At 35.9% G+C, this 23,616-nt stretch overlaps 1 protein-coding gene across 1 annotated transcript in view; it reads right to left on the bottom strand.

Moving 5' to 3' along the window:
- Positions 1-7,597: 7,597 nt before the first annotated feature.
- The window catches only part of TBX20 (T-box transcription factor 20), a 51,252-nt gene continuing 35,233 nt past the window's right edge, over positions 7,598-23,616 (bottom strand). Inside the window, exons 7-8 of the mRNA XM_067745548.1 lie at positions 10,310-10,422; positions 7,598-7,997 (exon numbers count right to left, since the gene is read on the bottom strand). Of these exons, the coding sequence (XP_067601649.1) occupies positions 7,657-7,997; positions 10,310-10,422 (454 nt within the window). The 3' untranslated portion in view covers positions 7,598-7,656. The remainder of the gene's footprint in view (positions 7,998-10,309; positions 10,423-23,616) is intronic.

Below are 23,616 nucleotides of genomic sequence, written 5' to 3' on the forward strand. Positions count from 1 at the left end.
ACATGTGATGTTGAGCATCTTTTCATGTTTATTTGCCACCTTTACATATTTTTTGGTATGTTGTCTATTCACATAGATCTTTTGCCTATTAAAAACTTAGATTGTTTTCTGATTGATGAGTTTTAACAGGTCTTTGTATATTTGAATACAAACCCATTATCAGATACGTGTTTTGCAAATATACTCTCCCAGTTGTAGCCAATCCTTTCGTTCTCCTAATAGTGTCTTTCATAGAACAGACTTTTAAAAATTTTAATGTAGTCCATCATATTAACTTTCTCTTTAATAGATCTGCTTTTGACGTTGTATCTAAAAAGCCAACGTTATCTAGATTTTCTCCTGTTATCTTCTAGAAGTTTTATAGTTTTGCATTTTACATTTAGGCCTATGATCCATTTGGGGTTAATTTTTGTGAAAGGTGCAGGGTCTGTATCTAGATCCAGTATTTTACATGTGGATATTCAGTTGTTCCGGCATAATTTTTTTTAAAAAGGTTATAGTTTCTCCACTGAATTGCCTTTGCTCCTTTGTCAGAGATCAGTCAACTGTATTCATATGGGTTTATTATCTGGGCTCTCTGTTGTGTTTTGTGGATCTCCTTGTCCATTCTTGTACCAATACCATACTGTCTTCATTAATATAGTTTTATAGTAAGTTTTGAAGTCAAGTACTGTCAGTCCTCCAACTTTGTTCTTCTTCAGTATTTTGTTGGCTGTTCTGGGTCTTTTGCATGTAAACTTTGGGATCAGTTTGTTGATAGCCACAAAACTTGGTGGGATTTTGTTTGGGATTGTGGTGAATCTATAAATCAAATTGGTTGTCACTATTGAGTCTACCTATCTGCAAATATGGAATATCTCTCCACTTATTTAGATCTTTGACTTCTTTCATCAGAGTTTTGTAGTGTTCTTCATATAGATCGTGTACATATTTTATTGATACCTAAGTATTCTTTTTTTTTTTGGTGCTGATATAAATGGTGTTGTATTTTTAATTTCAAATTCCAGTTGTTCATTGCTGATATATTAGAAAGCATTTGACTTATTTTTATTAACCTTGTGTCCTATGACCTTGTTATAATTGCTTATTAGTTTTATGAGTTTTTGTTGTTGTTGAAAGTATGTTAATATTATATGTATATTTTTAAAAAATCAGTAAGAAGGAGAGGAAAAAACCTTAAAACTATAAGCAAACTGAACAAATGAACCCAGTTGTATTGCTAGTGAATAACATAACCATATAGGAGAAAGAAACTAAGTAACTGCTGAACATGTCATTTGACTATATACACTTAGTTGAGTAGCAGGGTAAACAGCTGCAAACAAATCCTGAACTCTTTTTAGAAGGTTTATTGTAGTTGTATGAAAGAAGCAATATGAAATTATTTGGGGTATATAGTAGAATTGAGTAAATAAATATGTTGATGTTGTTGGGAGCCAGGGTTCTCATTGTGCAAGAAGGCAAATACAGATATGGAATGGGGCAAAGCATGGAAAAAAAGATCCTATGGGAGAACATTGGAATTGGAGATACCAGCATAAACTCATGATTTCTAATACATTTTATACACACACACACACACGTATATTTGAACATGCGTGCTTACATATATATATATATACATTCCTAACACTGTCAGCTGAAAAGGCCTAGAAACATATGACAATGAGCACATCTGGCACCCAGATATTGGTTACTAATACAGTTTCCCAACTAAAAGGAATCTGGGCTCCTGGTAGAAACTGTTGATTACAGGGCTGAGGCAGGAAAGGAACAAGATGAGCCTGGAACAGTGTGTTATGCCAGAAATTGAAGAAGAACTTTAAAAAAAAAAAGTAAATTAGGGCATGTCAAGAGGACACAGGAGCCAATTTAAGGGGCTCCCAGTGACCAAATCTGGGATGATTTGAGTATCAAGATAACTAAGGATAGTAATAATTTATAAGCCATTGAAAAATAGGAATTCTTTTGCCATGAAAGACAAAGGCTGAGGCATAATAAGTACCAGATTAAAGGAGACTAAAGAAACTTGACAGCTAAATGCAGTAAGTGATTCTGAACTGGATCTGATACTTCTTACTGAAGGAAAATATATGCTACAAAGGACATCATTGGCGTCATTTCACAAAATTGGAGTACAGATGGTAGATCACAGTATTGTACCATTGTTAAATTTCCTGAACTTGCTAATTCTACTATAGATATTTACTGGAATCTTCTTGATTTTAGGAAATAGACTTTGAATTATTTAGGGATAATGCGGCATGATATGTGAAGCTTACTATAGGGATAATAGGGCATGACGTGTGAAGCTTACTATCAAATGTTCAGAAAAACAATTTGTGTGTGTGTGTGTGTGTGTGTGTGTGTGTGTGTATGCATTGACTATTCAGTATGAATGCAAATGATAAATGGGGCAAAAAGTTAACAATTGGTGAATCTGGGTAGAGAGTATACAGAGTTTCTTTGTACAGTTCTTGCACCTTTTCTATAAGCTTAGAATTATTCCAAATAGAAGATTTTTAAAGGTTGGTGTTTGGCATGCACAAAATATTAAGGGTAATAGAGCAGACTTCTGAAAGCAGAAGGTTTGATAACATCAAGCATTTTGAAGGACTGTTACATGGAAGAAGGATTAAGACTTTGAATTTGGCTAATCTTATTTTGTGTCAGTCTGCTTTGTGTAATATTACAGCACATCCAAGAGGTCATGACAGGAATGAGAGGTAGGAGTTCTTTAAGCTTTATGGAGTCTTCGGTATCATTCAGAACAGAAAAGTGCGAAGACTGGCGCTTCTAAAGGTTCATCAGGTAGAGTGAATGAGTGAAAGGGAGTGTAGGAATATGGGAACTGGTGGCAACTTGAGAGCAATGTCCTCTCTAAAGACTTTCAAGTGCGACTAAAGACAAAACCACAGCCCTGTGACAAAACCACCACTGCTGTGTGTTGTGTCTGGCCTGGGAGTGGCCAGTTATGATCCCCTGATCTTACCTAATCCTCCTCTTTTTTTTTTTTCAGGTGAGGAAATGGGTACCAAAAGTCACAAAGTGTGTGAGATAATGAAAGGTGTAAATGTGTGCATGTATATCAAAACACATCATATTTAATGAAAGAAATTAACATCCACACATTTGTACTTTTGTACAATTTTGGGTAATATATAATTTTAAGCTGTTTACAAATAACATGTAATGCTTCAAATATTACATAATGTTGATAATACATTTCTAGCAGAAATAAATATATTGCACTTAAAAAGAACTTCATTAGATGTTACTTTATAGTATTAGGCTTATAACTTCCTTTTTCATAAAACATTTCCCACGCCCTTCCCACCACCCCCAGCACACACACTTCATTACAGTGACTGTTCTCACGCAATTCGTTAAGCAAATGAACACAGCAAACAATAGAACGGTGATAGAGTCTACTAAAGAGGCTAGATCCAATTTTATCCTTTAGGAAATAGAAGACCTTCTTTTAGGTTTCTGAAACTAAGAAAAACAACAACTAAATAAAGTATTTTAATGTACCAGAAGTAAAATACAACAAGCTGTATTTTTTGTCCAGATGTACTATTTCACCAAAATGTTTTTATTTTCTTATTATCAGGGGAGGAGGTTGGAATTATCTAAGGGAGAGACAGAGAAATAAGGGCCAGAGAATACTTATGGATTATTTGTCTATCAAATATTTATAAATGAACCTTTGCATATTTAAGCATGCTGAAGAAAGCTAAGTATTGGAATATTTTATAACTGGCATGGAATAGTAGTGAAGAAAGAATGTTGTGATTTCCTAAAATTTTAAGAGTTTTTAACCTTCCCTTTGCTTGTTTACATAAAATCCTTACATTCTGAAATAATATAAAAATTTATAAAATCCATCCTCCATCCAAGCCTAGCTCTCTAAAGGAGCCAGCTGAAAATTTTTTCTGTCCAGTGCTTCATTTCTGTCCAGTCTAAATTTATAGTATAATATTGTTTTGTTTGTAGTAATTATCAATTCCATACACATTTAATAATGAAAACAGTTTTCCTTACTTGGTCAATGGAAGATTGAGTAAAAATATTGTTCTTCTTGCCATATTTGATCCTGTACATTACATAACTGACTTTTTGAACTTTAGTTACTGAGTCATGGCTTGAGTTTGACTGTGTTTTTAATGAGGTGGTAAAGTCACTCCATTTACCTTATTTGAAGCTCAGTTTTCTTAGTATAATTCAGCTTAAATATAAGCAGGACAGCCTGAAAAGCTAATGTGAAATTCAGAATTGGGATAAATATCCTAATATCTCTATGAAAAATTCATAGGCAGTATGGGATGAAGATGCTTTGCTTCTAAGAATACTTATTCTTGGGCTTTTAGAGGGTTTCCTTTTTATCCCCCCAGGGTGGGGCATTGTGGCTGGAGAAGTGCAATTACAGAGATGTGGATAAGGATGGAGAGAGGAGGTTTTGGAATATCCCACAAAGTCAATGTGACTCTTACACAGAGTGTTTAGTAGATGATGCATCATAATCAGGAAGTGTCTTAATATCTCCTACTCTGTGCCCACCTGCTAGAAATGGTGGTAGACCTTTAAGACAACATACCATTGTTATAAACTCAAAAGGACCAGCAATGTAATATAAATTCATTAATGTAGACCTTGTTACCTAATAATTTGTGATATGTTGGATACAAACTGGATATGTTTATCTTTATACTGCCAAGGGTGGACAGAGGAGGGGGGAAGACTTACTAAGTAAAAGAAATAAATGAGCTTACTCAGAATTATTGATAAACATTTTCAAAACATATCACATATGTAGAATCTACTAAGTTATGAATTAATTCTTTTGGGTTAGATAAAGCCATTCTGGTAGTGCCGCTTTTTAGCAGCACCATATGTTAGCCAGGCTTTTTAATACTGTAATATACCTGAGGGGGACCCTGAATTTATTCCAAATATACCATAACTCATGCTCTTTATTATTCAGTTGGCTTTGTCCCTAGTTATCTAGTTCTTGCAATTGTTTTTGGTAAAATAGACTTTAGAGTTTTAAATGTTAAATACCCGAGGGGTTAAGTAATAATCAACAAGCAGAAGAGCTCAGAAGAACCCTGGTGGGGTCATATATCTACCCCTGGTTTCCATGACTAGAGTGACTGACCAGGTTAAGCTCCATTTCACCTGTGCTGCTTCTTTCTTGTTCAAATAATACCAGATACTTAAAAAGTGTATCCAAGAATTTCAGGTGTGATTTTCCAAGAGCATACTTTGGTGTCTTAGTCTTTGCTCTTCTCTAAGCGTGCTATTTATTTTTAGTCTTATGTTGATTAATTACAAAATAAAGTTATGAATTCAGGACGTACTAGCATAAAACCATATTTAACAAAAAAATATAAACCTACTTTTGAGACACACCAATTGGGAAAAATGTCAAAATAGTATTAAAATGATCCTTTCATGCTTGTTGAAAAGAAAATTCAGATATGGATTTGCTTTAGTAGACCAGTCATTTATTAGGGTATTAAGTAGTATCATGTAAAATAGTATTTACTTTTGTTATTCTTGCTTTAAGTAGCAGTACTCTGTATTAAAAGCACTGACAACAGGCCAACTATTAAACATTAAATCCCCATCCTAAGCTCTGTGGATATGTACTTTAAACATTATGCATAACTACTTTTTTAAAGAAACGCACACCTGTGCTGTGTCTGAAAACAAACTACCTGTGGTTACTATAGCATAACATGGAAGAAGTTAGAAATAAGCCTACCGTGTCTGCCATAGGACTTTGAGATGTTTGGTTAACGCAGCTGGTGCTTCTCCATAACCAAACCTTGGAATACAGTGGAGAAAGTCAATTGCAAGGTCCAACAATAGCATCACTTAGACAGGTTGTGCCAATTATACCTTGTTTCACAGGCTGGAAATGCCCAAGAAAGTCATTTGATACGGAAAAGCCTAACATTAAAACAACCAAATAAAATCCCACTTGAGTTTGATGTGATAAGTATATTACATTTGACTTCCAAATACACCTCTACTCTCAGCAGCAAGATTTCCCATCTCTTTGAACAGATTCAATACTTTTGTAGTTAGAATGAAGTAGAATGAATATTACATTAAAAATTAAGAATATTGGGGAGCTTTGTGAAGAAGACAGGTTAAATTCTATAGCTAGAATGCATTATATCTAAAATTGAAGGACTACAAATTTCATTAAACCTCTGTTATTAGGGAAATGAACTGTTGCAAAATGCCAAATGTACTACCCTGATTGTAAATGCTTAGATATATATGGCTCAAAAATAATACAGAAATTATATATAACTACAATATAATTACTATTATAAATATTAAAAGAAGGCTTAAGAAGATAGCAAGAGTTGAAAATAAAGTGGATAAATCCTTTAGATTTACTTATAAGCACTTCCAATGTTTCAGTCAGGGTGTCATTGAGTTAACATGCAATTTCATGCACCTAGAAAAATGGTAGAATTACTGAATGTAATACAGTGAGAAAAAAGGGCCAGTCAGATAGATGGACACATACCTATTCGTGACGAAAGGTTAAGTGGTGGCTATATGGGCATTTAGAATGGTCATTCATAAATCCTTGTCAGTCAGTGGCAGCAGCTAATCAAACAACAAAGCAGATTTACTGAAAATGAGAATTTGGCCTGGTGCATTTTAACATCCATAAAGTCTCCCAAAGCTGAAGTAAAAATGAAGGGAGCTTTGGTACCCACGGCAGAAAAATTCCTTTTAGAATAGGGCAACCATCTTTTTATTGTAGTGAAAGAAAGTCTCATGCGTCAAGGTGTAGAGACTTTAAAGTGTCCCTCAGTGAATAAATCAGCAGTGTATTTAGAATGCAGCCCAGAAAAATAAAACCTCAGTTTTATTCGTATATGGAAGATTTTTCCTACATAAATGGCAAGTAATTGCAAGAAAGAGAATTAGAAAGAAAGAAAAGACTGTGAAAAAGAACTTGTCAGGTACTGGCCCTTCAATATTACAGAAAGAACTTTGTGACGTCATTACCACCTATTCATCCACAAATTAGGATGCATTAGCATTATCTCAGCTCCTTCCCCAGCAAACTAACACAAAGAAAAACTAAACATGCTTAAGCTACAGCACTACAAATACTTCTCTATTGGCTCTCATTTCTATAGGGAGAAATGGACTTCAGTTAGTCATTATGCATTATGGTATGTTATATAGTATTGCCTCTTTGAAGATTCTTTTAACCTGTGGAAAGTAGAAAGAAAACCTATACATGTTGACTTTATACATTACTGCATTGACACAGCATTTTTAACCACTAGGAATAATGCATCTTAAGATTCATCTGCCTTGTATTATTAAACTTTCTTGGTACATTGATATCCAATAGTTGCAGGACTTAGGCTGGCTAAGAACTTTACACTGATTCTCTCTCAAAGCCAAAAGATGTCCCCCACTACAGATGAATCCTGGTCCATGGTGCTTTCCCTCAGTGGTTGGTTTTATTGTGAGTCCAGCTCTCCTCTCTAATAGGTCCCATGTCTCTTGGAGAGCCCCGGCTCCAACACCCCACATCCCACCCACCCAACCCTGTCTTATATTTCCATACCCATTTGCACATTCTGGATCTAGATTCTCCTATTTTTAGAAGAGTCATACAAATGGCGTCATCACAGCAGAGGAATGGCGCAGTCCTTGGATAGCAGCATAGGGCCCCTGCTGAAAGTAGTGATGATACCGGGGCATGTGGAATGAGGGGAATGTTGGGCCACTCCCTTGCATGGAGCTGGCAATGGCCGATGGGGTTAGAGGCATCCCAAGTCGGCTATATGGTGGCAGAGAGCCCTGTATAGGGTGAGGAATGGGTGTCGCTATGGATGCTGTGCTGGTGCCAAGAGCAGTCAGGGACTGTGGGTGCTGAAATCCAGGAAAACTGGATGAAGATGATACCCAGGAACTGAGAGACAAATTATCAGATGTTGTAAAGGCTGATCCTGAAAGGAAAAAAAAAGTCTCATTAGACTGGAAACTCTACTCCAGTGTGCAAATCAAGAATTACATTATCTGAACAAATACCGTATGCTAACACATATATATGGAATCTTAAAAAAAAAAAAGGTTCTGGAGAACCTAGGGACAGGACAGGAATAAAGACGCAGACGTAGAGAATGGACTTGAGGACACGGGGAGGGGGAAGGGTAAGCTGGGACGAAGTGAGAGAGTGGCATGGACATATATACACTACCAAATGTAAAATAGACAGCTAGTAGGAAGTAGCCGCATAGCACAGGGAGATCAGCTCATGCTTTGTGACCACCTAGAGAGGTGGGATAGGGAGGGTGGGAGGGAGACACAAGAGGGAGGAGATATGGGGATATATGTATATGTAAAGCTGATTCACTTTGTTATACAGCAGAAACTAACACAACATTGTAAAGCAATTATACTCCAATAAAGATGTTTAAAAAAAAAAGAATTACATTATCTGTAAGGGTCAATTTTATTTTTAAAATTATGTAATAGATCTATAATTTAAAAGAGAGACAGGTCAATCATGAGGCATATCTAGCTTTCCACACAAGAATATATCATTTATACCATATATGGAAAAGAGAATTTACTGACTTAATAGATGGCCTGCATACTCCCTGAGAGTGGCCAAAACACTAGCAACCTGCCTGAAGGTAATGACCTGATTCCCTTTAAAGGACTTCCAAATAGCTGATATCCATCCTAACCTCTGTAGTATCCCTATAAGTAAGGCTGGACAGACAAGCCTCAACAAAGCTACCTGGTTTCCAAAGCCACTATGAAAACCCACAAGACTTTTTCTTTTTTTTTCTTTAGCTTCTGTAACTCTTTTCTTTTGGAAATAATGAGAACATTTACTATGTTGATTACATTTAAGACAGATACACAAAATCCAAACACATTTTAATATGCCAGCTCTACTCAGCATAGCTGAGTTATGTGGAAACAAAAGCACTGTCAAAAATAAAGCATAAATACTTAGAAATTACTCTGAAAAGAAATGCATGATACTTATTTGAAATTTTTCACACGACTCTATTGAAATAGAGATGTAAGGAAAGATTTTAATAATTGGAGACACATGCCATATTTTTGGATGAAAAATAAAAATTTTTTAAAAGTCATTTATTCCCAAATTAATTTATTGGTTGAGTGTAAAGCCAATGAAATGCCAATGTTTTTTCCCTCTTCAACTCGATTCTCAAAATTATCGGGACAAATAATGACAGAATTTAAAAATTTTTTAAATTATAACAAGGATAGATTTTCCCTACCAGATATAAAAATACGTTATCATGTTACAAAAACAAAATAATGCATTTATGAAAATAGCATAGTACTGAGCAAGATGAGAAGCCACATCAATAGAAAAGAACAAATTGTCACAATATAAAATAAAATATATATGTATACTGTATCATATATTTAGTATATAATAATATACTAAGTAATAATGGTAATATACATCATTACAAACTATCAGGAATGACAGCTTAGCGTCCATAATATTTTATTAGATATTTGACAAGTTGCAAGAGTAAGTTTTTCTTATATCACAGTATCCAGAAGTTTAAACAAAATTTAACACTGAATTTTCCAGTTGTATAATTACTAGTAGCTCATCTGGACTTAGCTATGAGGCATCATATGTTCTGACTGCTTATGCTATTCCATATCATGGACATAAAAATATGACAGAGGACTCTCCCCATGTGAACATCCCTGTGCCTGGGCACCCCCCTCTGGTTTCTTTTCTCTGGCCTCCCAGATGCAGAGGGCTCCTCTATGAACATCTGCAGCAAAGGAACTTTATAGTATTCCCCTACTCTCACCACCTGGGCCACCGTCTCTACGCAGTGTGTTCACTAGGAGAATCTTCTTTTTAAAAGTGTTTTCCATTCTAGTCATTGATCCTAATAAGATATTCCTGATATAAGTAAAACAGATATATTCCCTGATTTTCAGACTGTCAAACTGAGGTTGAGAAAGACTAAGGGGCCACCCCCAAAGTCCAAATAGCTCTTTGGTAGTAGATCACAGACAAATAACTCCTGGGCCCTGACTCAGAGGCTCAATGTCCTTTTACTGGAAAACAAACTACAGGAAGGCTTTAGGCAGCATAATCACTTAAGATGCAAAGACAAAATAATGATCAGCCTCAGGCTGTCCCTTCCTGAAGAGGCTTCTGAAATACTCTGGGACAGTCTCTTCCCTGAGGGCTAGGAGTCTCATCACCTCCCTGTCCAGCAGTTGCATAGCCCAGAAGCAGTCTTACCTCGATTTTGTGTTGTCTGAACCTCATCCCCCAGCACATCCTCTTCTCCTCCATAGGTACGGATGGGTGAGCGGGCATAGGAATGCTTTTGAATCAGGCTCTCCACACTTTCCCTAGATTAGAGAGTGACACATCCTGAGTAAACTAAAAAGCTAAGTACTCAGAGAAGAAGAGGAGTCTTAAAGATGATTTACCAGTCAGTAAAACCATTTTATCAGCCAAAAGACCACCACTTCAGTAAAGAATCCGCCTTCCAATGCAGGGGCTGCAGTTTCTATCCCTGGTCGGGGAACTAACTAAGATCCCACATTCCGCAGGGCAACTAAGCCCACATGCCACAACTACTGAGCTCACTCACGCGTCTCAACTAGAGAGCCCGCGTGCCGCAAACTACAGAGCCCATGCGCCACAACTAGAGAAGAGAAAACCCACAGGCCACACGTTTCTAATATTCTAGAAAACTAGAGAGAAGCCCGAGCACTATAACGAAGAGCCCGCACATCGCAATTAAGACCCGACACAGCCCAATAAATAAATAAATTAATTTAAAAAATATTTTTAAAAAATACCACCACTTCAGGGAAAGATAACATTCAAAACATGTACGTTTATTTCATTGTAGATGCCTCAGAAACATGACCTCAGGCATATAAATACAAGAAACCTAACTGGACAGGATAAGGACAATTCCCTGAAATTCTACAAAATTAGGGTCAAAGGTGAACAAGGAGCTATAAAACCTGACCATAGGAATATAGAATTTAATGATGTGAAAAAATGACTGGTGAATTTACTACAAACAGCTGCAATCCTGTGACTTCATTAGCTAATGAATACAAAACAAATACTCACCTGATAAGGAACTGCACTGATTGAACATCTGATAAAATACTGGCCCAAAGTTCAGAATATCATTAGTCATAAAAAAGACTCAATGTTCACTAATAAACCTAGTAAGTGCATAGAGTATATGACAATATGGGTAGTATGGATAATGGCCACTTTGAGATTCTTGTTGCTTTAAGACTGAAAATTATGGAAAACCTATGAAGGACACATAAAGGGCCACTAGGGAATTTAAGCCCCCAAATAAATTGGTGCATTGTCTTTGTAGATGGTCTTTCTCTTGCAATATAGTCTAAAAACTAAAGAGTGTTGTTAACTTTAAAAACAAAAATTATTTTGGTATTTGCCAGTTCAGCCTGCTGCCATTAAGAGAGAAAAACACCGGATAAGAGGTTTTTTTAAAAAATTAATTAATTAATTTTTTTGGCTGCATTGGGTCTTTGTTGCTGTGCACAGGCTTTCTCTGGTTGCGGTGAACAGGGGCTACTCTTTGTTGTGGTACATGGGCTTCTCATTGCGGCGGCTTCTCTTGTTGCGGAGCACAGGCTGTAGGCACACAGGCTTCAGTAGTTGTTGCATGTGGCCTTCAGTAGTTGTGGTACGTGGGCTCAGTAGTTGTGGCTCGCCGGCTCTAGAGCGCAGGCTCAGTAGTTGTGGCGCACAGGCTTAGTTGCTCCACGGCATGGGATCTTCCCAGACCAGGGCTTGAACCCGTGTCCCCTGCATTGGCAGGTGGATTCTTAACCACTGTGCCACCTGGGAAGCCCCCAGCTAGAGTTTAGCCAAATGATTTCTTTGCCAAAAATGGAAGTTGGTAACAGATTAGCTTATACAGTATACATCTCCAAGAATAGCTGTGGCCTAAAGACCAACACCAAATTAACCACCAAAGGACGAAAAAAGGATTTTTAAAAAGTGTGTTGAATAAAGGACAAACCGAACACCAAATTTCATCTTGAGAGGATAAGGAAAGCAAATAAAATGTCATAATAACTTTTCAAAATGTAATACTTGTTAACATTTCACAGAGATATACAGACTTTACCTGTGAAAAAATACTAATAGTGAATTTGGTGTTCTAGAAAGCTTGTATACTCATACAGATTAAAGCATTGTGTCATATAGCATGCAAATGAAGACTTAAAGGTATGCCTAAAAGAAAAATTAATTCTAACAACTATTCAAGTTATATCTTTACTCCTAAAAGGTTTTAAAATAAGCATACAGTACCACCTCATGTAGCCAAAATCACTGGGATCAGGCAAAATCCAGATCCAGTGGATTAACATGTAGGTGTTTAAAAAAATGAGGCCATTCCATATTTATTGATATGGAATGATCACCAAGACATATTAAGTGAAAAAAGTTAAGTACAGAACAGTGTATAAAGTTTGCTACCATTTGTGAATTTAAAACAAGAAATATGTATGTTTGTATATGCACAGTATTTCCAGAATGTTCCAATTTCCAGAACAGGAAGCTGCGTAGAATAGGTTGTCTCTGTAGTGTGGAACTAGGGACCTACTGGAGCAATGATTCCCAAATTTGTCCCAAATACACTTGAGTTACCTAAAGCTCTTAAAAAACAACAACTATATTGAGGTAAAATTAATATACAGTAAGTGGCATATATTTAAATTGTACAGTTTGATTGATTTGGGCTTACGTGACCAGTGACACCACCACCACAAGTGAGATAATAAATGTATGTAACACCTCCAGAAGTTTCCTCGTGCCCATCATGCTCCCTGGTCTCCACCCCAACATACTTTTCCAAGGAAAACACTAGTATGATTTCTGTTCCTACACATTAGTTTGTGTCTTCTAAAATTTTATAAAAACGAAATCATACCTTATGTGTATCTTTTTATCTGGCTCAATTACTTTGAGATTCACATATTAATAGTTCATTCTTTCTTATTCTGAGTAGCATTCTATTGTATGGACATACTATAGTCTACCTGTTTATCTGCTGATGGACATGTGCGTTGTTTCTAGTTTTTAACTGTTACACATGACGCTGCTGCATATATTAATATGTATTTTTAAATATACATGATTTCTGTTCTTTTGGGAAAATGCCTAGGAGTGGAATGGCTGGATCGTATGGTCGGTATATGTGTAATTTTTTAAGAAACTGCCAACCTATTTTCCAAAGCAGTTGTATCATTTATTTTAGTATTCCCACTCAGCAGTGTATGAGAGTTCCATTCCTCCACATTCTCACCAACACTTGGTGTGATCAGTCTTTTTAATTGTAGCTATTCTAATACACAGGTACTAGTATGTCATCATAGTTTTAATTTGTTTCCATAATGACTAAGATGTTGCTCATCTTTTTATGTGCTTATTTGCTTCTATGTATCAACTGTGGTAAAACTGTTCAAATATTTTGTTCATTTTAAAAATTAGGTTGTTTCCTTATTATTGAGTTTTGAGATTTCAATATATATTCGGGATGCTTGTCCTTATAGGATGTATGACTTGCAAATATTTTCTCCCAGGCTGTGGCTTGTCTTTTCATCTTTAACAGTGTCTTTTAAACAGCAGAAGTTTTTAATTTTTATAAAGTCCAATTTATTGTTTGCAATTTTATGGATGCTTTTGCTATACTATCCGAGAATCTTTGCCTAAACCAAGACCATAAAAGTTTCTCTTGGGCTTCCCTGGTGGCGCAGTGGTTGGGAGTCTGCCTGCCGATGCAGGGGACACGGGTTCGTGCCCTGGTCTGGGAAGATCCCACATGCCACGGAGCGACTAGGCCCGTGAGCCATGGCCACTGAGCCTGCGCGTCCGGAGCCTGTGCTCCGCAACGGGAGAAGCCACAACAGTGAGAGGCCCGCGTACCACAAAAAAAAAAAAAATGTTTCTCTTAATTTTTTTTTCTAGAAGTTCTTATAGTTTTAGGTTTCACATAATGATATATAATTTGCCTTGAGCTAATTTTGTATAAGCATGAGGTATGGATGGATGTTCATTTTTTGCTTATTGATAGCCAACTATTCCAGCACTATTCGTTGAAGAGATGACCCCGTCTCCACTGAATTACCACTGCATCTTTGTCAAAAAAAACTTCTTCCTCTTTTTGCCTTCTTTTAGGTTATATTTTATAATTCCATTTCATCTCCTTTGTTGGTTTGTTTATTATTTATAACTTTTGGTTTTTTAGTGCTTGATTTAGTGTTCACAGTAAATATCTTTAACACGTCACAATCTGCTTGGCAAGTGATAGTTACCACTTTAAGTATAAGACTCACAATAACATTACTTTTATTTCTCTCTTCTAACCTTTGTACCGTTCTTGTCAGACATTTTACTTTTACAGAAACGCCACACTACACTGTTATTTTTTTGTCTAAACAGTGAATTATGTTTTAAAAGATTTGAATAATATGAAAAAAATCGATCTACTTATTCTTGTAGTTACCATTCCCCACTGTCCTTCATTCCTTTGCGTAGATCTAGGTTGACATCTGATATAATTCTCCTTCTACCTGAAGGACTTCCTTTAACGTATCTGTAGTGTAATTTTGTGTGTCTGAAAAAAGTCTTCATTTTGCTTTTTTTTTTTTTTCTTTTTTGTAATACATGGGCCACTCACTGTTGTGGCCTCTCCCGTTGCGGAGCACAGGCTCCGGATGCGCAGGCTCAGCGGCCATGGCTTACAGGCCCAGCCGCTCTGCGGCATGTGGGATCTTCCCGGACTGGGGCACGAACCTGTGTCCCCTGCATCGGCAGGCGGACTCTCAACCACTGTGCCACCAGGGAAGCCCGCTTTTTTTTTTTTTTTTTTTTAACATTTTTGCTGGGTATAAATTTCTAGGTGAGCAGACTTTTTTCTTTCTGCACTTTTAGAAATGTTGCTCCACTGTCTCCTAATTTACTTTGTTTCTGACAAGAAATCTGCTGTCATCCTTGTCTTATCTACTATGTCTTTAATTCCCTGGTTGCTTTCAATATTTTCTACACTGGTTTTGAGCAATTTGATTATGATGTGCCTTGGTGTTATTTCTTAATGCTTCTTGAACTTCAGTTTGTTGGCCCTCTTTGGATTGTGTGTTTTTAGCTGTCATTAAATTTGGAAAATTTTTGAACATTATTTCTTCAAATATAGTTCTTCCTTCATCTCCCCATCCACCTTTTAGGGGCTCCAGTTCTCCAGTTACACATATATTAGACTATATTAATTATATTATATATATTAGACTATATTATATTAGACTATATTATATTATTATTAGACTATATTAGTTTCCCCACAACTCACTGATACTCTTCATTTTTTAAAATTTAAAAAATTTCTCTTTGCTCTCTGTTTTATTTTGGATAGTTTCTATTGCTGTGTCTTAAAGTTCTCTAATTATTTCATCTGCAACATCTAATCTGCCATTAGTCCCATCCAGTGTATCTTTCATTTTATACATTATAGTTTTCATCTTTAGAATTTTGACAAGGTCCTAATGTATAGCACAGGGAACTAGATTCAATATCCTGTGATAAACCATAATAGAATTTTGATTTGGATCACTTGGGCCTCTTCCGTGTCTCTACTTAATTTTTGGCTATTTGGAATACAGTTATAATAACTGTTTTAATGTCTTTGTCTGCTAATTGTAATATTTGTGTCAGTTCTGGGTTATTTTCAATTGGTTAATTTATGGGTTATATTTTTCTACTTTGCATTTCTGGTAATTTTTAATTGGATGTCAGACGTGAATTTTATCTTGGTGGTTGCTGGATATTTCTGTATTCTTATAAATATTCTTGAGCTTTGTTCTAGGATATAGTTAAGCTACTTGGAAATAAGTGATCGTTTGGGGTCTTGCTTTCAAGATACGTTAGGTAGGACTGGAATACTGTTTAGTCTAGGACTAATTTTGTTCTCACTATTAAAGCAAAACCCATCTGAGTATTCTATCAAATGCCCTGCAAATTGCAAGATTTTCCAGTCCATCTAGTTAGAACAGGCGTTATTTTTATCACTGTACGGACACTAGGTACTGTTGCCTCCAGTCTTATCAGGTGCTCCCTTCCCCGCAACCTCTGGTAGTTTCCTCACACATGTGCTAGTCAGCTCCCAGCTGAACACTCAAGAGGGACCCCCCTGTAGGACTTTGGCGTTCTCTTCTCCTGTGGTCTGTCCTGTGGATTCTCACTGTTTGCTCTCATTGAGCTCTCAGCTCTGAGTGCTCAACTCAGGGAGTCTGCCAGGCTCAGCCTATATTCTCTCTCCCTGTGCCATGGCCTAGATACTCTCTCAGACTATAAGCTGGGTCCATCATAGGGCTCACCTCATTTGTTTCCCATCTTTCAGGGATTACTGTCTTTTTTTGCCTTGTGTCCAGTATCATTTAAAAAAGCATTGTTTCATATATTTTGTGTGTTTCTTAGTTATTTAAGGCAAGAGGTTATATTTGGTCCTTGTTGCTTTACCTTTACCTGAAGCAAAGTCTGTCCTGAGGCTCTTCTAAAAATTCCAAAACCAGGTCATACCCACAGATCAAGTAAATCGCAATCTATGGGGTGGGACACAGGCTTCAGTAATTGTAAAGCTCCCCAGGTGGTTCTAGTGGAGGAGAAGGTGTGTGATGGATACTTTTCTCCATATATGCCTCTGTACCATTTGAACTTTGGACATGTTTATTCAAAATTAATTACAAATCATAAACTATCATAAGAAATGGTAACCTACCAATGGACAAAAGAGAAGAACTGCTGGTCTAACGCTGATACTTGGGGAACTTATAATGAATCGATAAAACTTGTCATTATCATGCTGATTTTTATATCAATATAGTAAATGCATTGGAGGCAATGTGGTATATTGGAAATTTCATGGGCTTTAAAGTCACTCATCAAATGGATGAATGGATAGATGAGTATATGGACCACCTAAAACCATTTTCACATTCTAGTTTTGTTACTTCCTTAACCTCTCTTCATCTGTAAATTGGGAAGTCATTCATTCATCCCCCCCAAAATTATTTAGCACCTTTTATGAACAAGGCACTATTCTAGGAATTATGGAGACAGCAGTAAGCAAAACGTAAAAATCCCTGCCTAATGGGAGAGAGGGCTGGGGGAGAAGGAGAAGATGATAAGAAAAATATGTAGAAAAATGTGTAGCATATTAGATGATGATGATAGTGCTATGGAAAAATAAAAGTAAAGCAAATAATAGTGATAAGAACTATAACTATGAGAATTAAATGAGGTAAGGCATTTGAATTGCTCAAAAGTGGCACATAGGAGGTACGCAGTAAATATTAGTGCCCTATAAAAGTATATCTAAAGCAGGTAAAAATTCTATTCTTTTAGATTATATTTTTTTCCAGTTTATTTCACCCATATGAATAATCCTAATTCAGAATAACGTGATCCAAACAGGAGGATTTTTCTCAGTGATTGAATGTAAAAGTCAGCAGAAAACTTGAAAAGTATGTTATTTGCATTTCTATTATAAAATTATACCTATCATAAAATATAACATTAAGCTTTAATGAGTCCATATCACCTGTTTAAAACTGTAACCTATTTTTAAAGATCCCGTGAACTTGTTGAATCCCTTGAGTTGGACTTGTTGACATGAAAATATTTTATCATTTACTAAGAGGCACCAGTAAATGAAGAAATGAACAGAAAGGGTAACTTGGCATAACATGGACCCTAACTAATCAATTTGCTAACTGCCATATATTTTAAGTTTTATATGCCCACACTCTGGTAATGTTGGACCCCTGTAGCCTTAACAGCTGAGTCACTTACTCAAGGACTTAATTCACTGTAATATTAGAGCATGACTGTCTTTTTGGGTAACTTGGGTCATTAAGAAAAACGTCAATTGAGATGAGTAACCTTTAATAAAATGACAACTATTACATACATTCAAGCTGATGTCCTTTTAGTCTAAGCCATGTGTCATACTGTTAATATTTAAAATGAACTTAGAAAAGAATTAGGTGGTTATTTTCACATGAGGAAAGAACGTGTTTCAGATACCCTAGAAAATATTTTCTCTTTGTAAAGTCATAAAGGAGTGACCATCAATGAGCTGAAATTATGGATGGTATATTTCTAAGGTGTATTCTGTTGCCCATCCTAGGCACATAGACTGCTCTATCCAAGCATTTGAGTTCAAAAGCAGAGTGTAGTATCTGCCGCTCTAAAAATGCCCTTATATAAAATCATTTAAACATTTTTCACATATACACAAGAAAAATTGTTTAAATAACACAATGAATCACTGCCTTGTGAAATATTTTGCTTTTCTATACAAAGTACATTATATTTATTTTGTCCTTGGAAGATCACTGGTATCATTACTTATTCTTGTCTCTAAGAGGGAGAAAAAAGGGATTTATTGAAGTGATTTATTTTTGTCAGGCCTGGAAGGGAACTGAAAGCAATGGCAGTTCTTATATAAAGGATGGCATAATTAAATTATTGCCTTTTAAGTGATTGAAAACAGTGGTGCAAATCAGGGCCGTCTCTTCGAAGATGTTACGAAGAATAGACAGCTCATGTTGTTTACTTTATGTCTAATCCCTGTTTCCAGCAGAATGAAAAGTGCAAAGAATTTATTTAGCCTGGAAGACTACTGTGAGGATTTCTGGAATACTGTGCTCTGAAAAATAAGGGATAACTCACCTAATGGGTTAAGTGACTTATGTATTACAAGCTAGGACAGTACCTTGTAATGCTCAGTTCTGTTACATCCCAAAGTAAGAGACAATAGTTACTTTGGATTTTAATAGATAAGTAAAATGGGTACCATTATTGAAGGTTGGCCTTTCTAATATCTAACACTAAATTATTTTTCTAGGCAAAAAGCATACATTATTAGGTATCTTTAAGAGATCTCTTCTGACTAATGTGTAACCATCAATTCCAAGACTAATATACATGTAAGAGACACAATCATAGCCAGAAGGTGGGCAAAATACAGGGTAGCTGCAATGATTATGTTGATTCTGCAAAAATGTTCAGAACTATTGGAAGTCATCTGAACTATCTGTTGAAACTCTAGATAAGCAAAACCAACATACTCTATCAGTATTGAACTGATTACCCTTCCTCTATCTCTGAAACTAGAGTACAAATTTCTTAATGATCAAAAAGCAAAACCTTCCCTTTTCCTTCACATTCTCCTTTGCACCATTGCTTTACCCAATATATTCCTCTTTAAATGCACTTACTAGATGGATGGCAATCATGTGTTTGCATGACCACCGTTACCACTACACTGTTGGCCTTTGAACGAGGGAGAGAACAATGCTTTCTTTATCTAGGCAGTGGTTCTCAAACTTTAGTGTATTATAGACTGAGTGTTTGTGTCCCCCAAATTCATGTTGAAATCTTAATCTCCAATGTAATGATTTTAGGATGTGAGGCCTTTGGTAGACCGTTAGGTTTTAAGTGTGGAGCCCTCATAAATGGGATTAGTACCCTTATAAGAGAAAGGAGAGCTTGCTTTAGCTTTCTGTTCTTCAGCCATGTGAGGACACAGTGAGAAGATAGCTATCTGTGAACCACAGGCAGGCCCTCACCAAAAACTGAATCTGCCAGCACCTTGATCTTAGACTCACCAGCTTCCAAAACTGTGAGAAATAAATGTCTGTTGTTTAAGCTACTCACAGTCTATGGCATTTTTGTTATAGCAGCCCAACAGACTAAGACAGTGTTCATCAGAATTACCTGGAGGGCTGGTCAAAACGCAGATTTTTGGACCCCACCCTAGAGTTTCTAATTTAGTAAGTCTGAAGTATGGCTCAAGAATATTATTTCTAGCGTGTTTCCAGGTAACGCTGATGCTACTGACCTGGAGGCCACACTCGGAGAACCGCTGCCCTAGTGTAGTGGTTACTGGAACCTGCTTAGCTCGAATCCTAGCCCTGCCACTTGCCAGTTGTGTGCCTTTGGTCAAATTACTTCACTACTCTTTGTCTTAGTTTTCTCATCTGCAAAATGAGGGATATTAATATGACCTAGCTTTTAGGGTTATTATTAAGATTTAATGAGTTAAATACATATAGAGAGTTTATGTTTGTACTTGGCATATAATAAGTGCTCAATAAATGTTTATAGGTAACAAAATTAAATCACTGTTATTATTGAGTATCAAAATCATGTGTTCCTAAAGCTGGTTACATAATCATAATCATTTTAGATGAAATTGAGACTTCCAGTCGCTATAACTTGCTATGCTTCATTTAAACCATCCTACAATATACATGTCAGAGAGAAAATTAAATAAAAAGTAAATATTATTTCAATTTACATTCTAACTTTCTCTCTTTCTAAATACAGACCCGGTAAAAAGCTGCATTCAGGGAGAAAATGACAGATCCATTAAAATCAAATCTAATTTACAGGAAACAAAATATTTAAAGTTGTCCGTGCTCATGAGTTTGCTCATGTTTACATCATATTTTACTAGTAGGCCTTTGTAAACAACTCCTTGTCACAATATTTTTCTAAAGATTTATGCAGATAATGTTATAAATTACTGGAAGACAATATATCAATATTTGTTGCTTCCACAAAGTACTTAATAAATGAAAACTTTAGATAATACAATTGGAGTTGTATTATAAATCATTAATTTTAATTTGAGAACAGAAATATATTATGCAATACATTTTGGAAAAACAAAATAATCTTTTTAAAAGCTTTTAGATTTTAGCTTATTTTTATTTATGTGACTTAATCCTACTAATTTTTCTTTTCAATAGTAATACACATTTCTGGTTTTATATCATTATTAGCAACTTAAATAAGTAAACTGTACCACTGTGGAAAAAAAAAAAAAACTAGTTTCTTAAGTCTAACTGTTGTGACTAGAACAAAGGTCTCATGCAAAGTACAGATTATTCAGCCTCTAAAAATAAACTTTAGTAAATTGTGAGGCAGGGAACAAATATCGTTTAGACACAGATAGAAAGAAAGACACAAGCAAGAAAAAAAGGAGGACAACTTATGACCATAAGTCAGTTGTGAATAACTCTGCTGCTCTATCAAACCCGCTGATTTGTTTGAGACTGTTTTGTAATATAAATGTTTCCTCTTAGAAGCTGTGAATAAATGAGTAACGTTTTAAATGCAGGAACATAGCTTGCTAGTTAAAAGAATTTTGTGGTAACTACTTATATAATTTGAAAAGAAAAATTTAGTTCTGTTGAAAGTCATCCCTTCCTTTCTGTGGTTGTTGTTACCAGACTATTTTAATTTATTAAATTAATAGATTGTATTTAAAAGCAGACTTTAATCTGGTTACCAAACAAAATAACTTCCATTTTATGCATACAGTCTCTTATACTAACTCTGCCTTCATTGGAGATGATAAAAAGATGTTTCTTTACTAAGAAGCTGTGCGATCAGATTCCTTATCTGTGTCTGGGCTTTGCTTTCTCCTATAAAATGAGGGTGTGGTAGGGAAATGGTGGGCTGGATTAGATGATCTCTAAGATCCATTATGGCTCTAACAATTTATGAGTCTATAGATATATAAACAGAAGTAAAAATTAAAAAGAGTCATTTTGAAAAAGTCCAGTACTAGTTGCAAAGAACCCTGAGTTCTAACCCCAAATCTTATACTAACTAATTGTGTGATCTGGCAGATTACTCTCTGGGCCCTACTTGCCTCATTGGTATAATGACAAAACTGGTTGGCTCCCCAAATCACTCCAGCCTTAAAATAAATGAAGCAGAGACCATTGTTACTAGCTTTTGCCATTTGCTTTCTTTAGTATTTTTACTTTCGAATAGCCTGCCTCTCACTGGTGGTGGCTGCCTTTAACATCCAGGGTTTTTTGTTTGTTTTTTTTTTAGCTGACTTCATTGAAATTATGTTTCACTTTTACTTTATTACAGACACTGCATAATCTACTTTATAAGAGTCTCCGTAATACTCAAGTATAGTTGTATTTATGAAAGATTAAGGGAATTAGCAAACTAAGTTATGAGCCATAACCATTTCACTATTCACTAGGCTGTAGTTTAATCCATTTATTTTCTCAGGCAATACAATGCTCCCCCCCATATATATATATATATATATATATATATATATATATATATATATATATATATTCCGCTTTGCATAAATCAGTTATACTGGTTTTCTTCTAAAGATAGAATATAAGGAGTGATATGTGAACTTATGTTGTCGGCTATTTGGGTAACAACTATTAGGTTGGACTAATCAGTTCATGACACGCATGACTTCTTCAGGAGCCCTGAATGTCAGAATTTTCTTTTTCCCAAAGCTAGCCAGAATGCTTAGAAGAAAGCCCAGATACCAGCAGCAGGTATCCTAAATAGGGGAAGGTGAAGATGAGGAGGAGAGATGAACTAAGTACACAAAAGTATACTGCAGAAAGTCTTATTCTGGACCACATTTTAAGGAAAAAAGTGACTAATATGTTCAGAATTCAAAGGTAGAGGAGGATTTTTTAAAGAAATGGCTCTACTATAGGACATCTGGAGAGAGCACTGAGCAGGACTTCCATTCAGCTTCCCACTGAGTCCACCAAAATGATGCAAGTGCCAGCTGTCTGGATGGGACCCATGATGTAGAGAAGGAAAATCCACATAATCCTTACATTTCATTTCACCATGATTTTCCACTTCTCTGCCTCTAAGGTCATCAGCAGAGCTTCTGACAATTTAAAATTTATTCCGTTGGCAAGCTCACTAGAAGTTAGTGTAGGGAGGGTCTTGGATTGTACTCCAAGGACTCCTCATTCTAAGAAAGCATGAGGTACAAGAGGAACAAATGCATAATGTTTCAGAAGACTGATGCCACCTTTCTGTCCCTTCACATCATCTATGAGTGAAAGAAATAAGGCAACATGTCCAGATAATCCTCTGGGAACTGGGCATCCCCTTCTGCCCTTTGATCAAGGACAATAAGAACAAAGGAAAAAGAATGAAATCTTTTGATCATTCCAGAAAAAAGGCTGTCACTTACATGGGAAAGAATATTAGATTGTCATCAGAGTTTGACAGCCATAGTTTATTCCAGGAGACACTGAAGTAACAACATATCTAAAATATGGCAGGAAAGAAAATGTGATGGAAGGATTGTGTATACCAAGTCCAACTGACTTTCACAAATGGAGGCCACAGACTTTCATGTTCATGCAAAAGACAAGGAATTTTGTTCCCACTATAGCCTTTCTTGAGGAACCAAGTAGAAAATGAACTTCAGACAACCAAAACACGGGAGAGATACTGACATAAGATGCATCAGGGACATTAAATATATATTTACTTATAGAACTAAGCTAAACCATGGTTATAAGAAAGGATACAGTATTCTCCGACAAGGTAGATGAGATACAGTTCTCAAAAATGGGGGGGAGAATGGGGAAAGAACATGGTAAGTAGAATAAAGTTGTTGATTATATATGTTTATTAACTGGGATTAAAAGGATGTTACTTCAAATCAGATGCTGAAAAAG

Source organism: Pseudorca crassidens, chromosome 8, assembly GCF_039906515.1.
Source record: "Pseudorca crassidens isolate mPseCra1 chromosome 8, mPseCra1.hap1, whole genome shotgun sequence".
NCBI classification, from domain to species: domain Eukaryota; kingdom Metazoa; phylum Chordata; class Mammalia; order Artiodactyla; family Delphinidae; genus Pseudorca; species Pseudorca crassidens.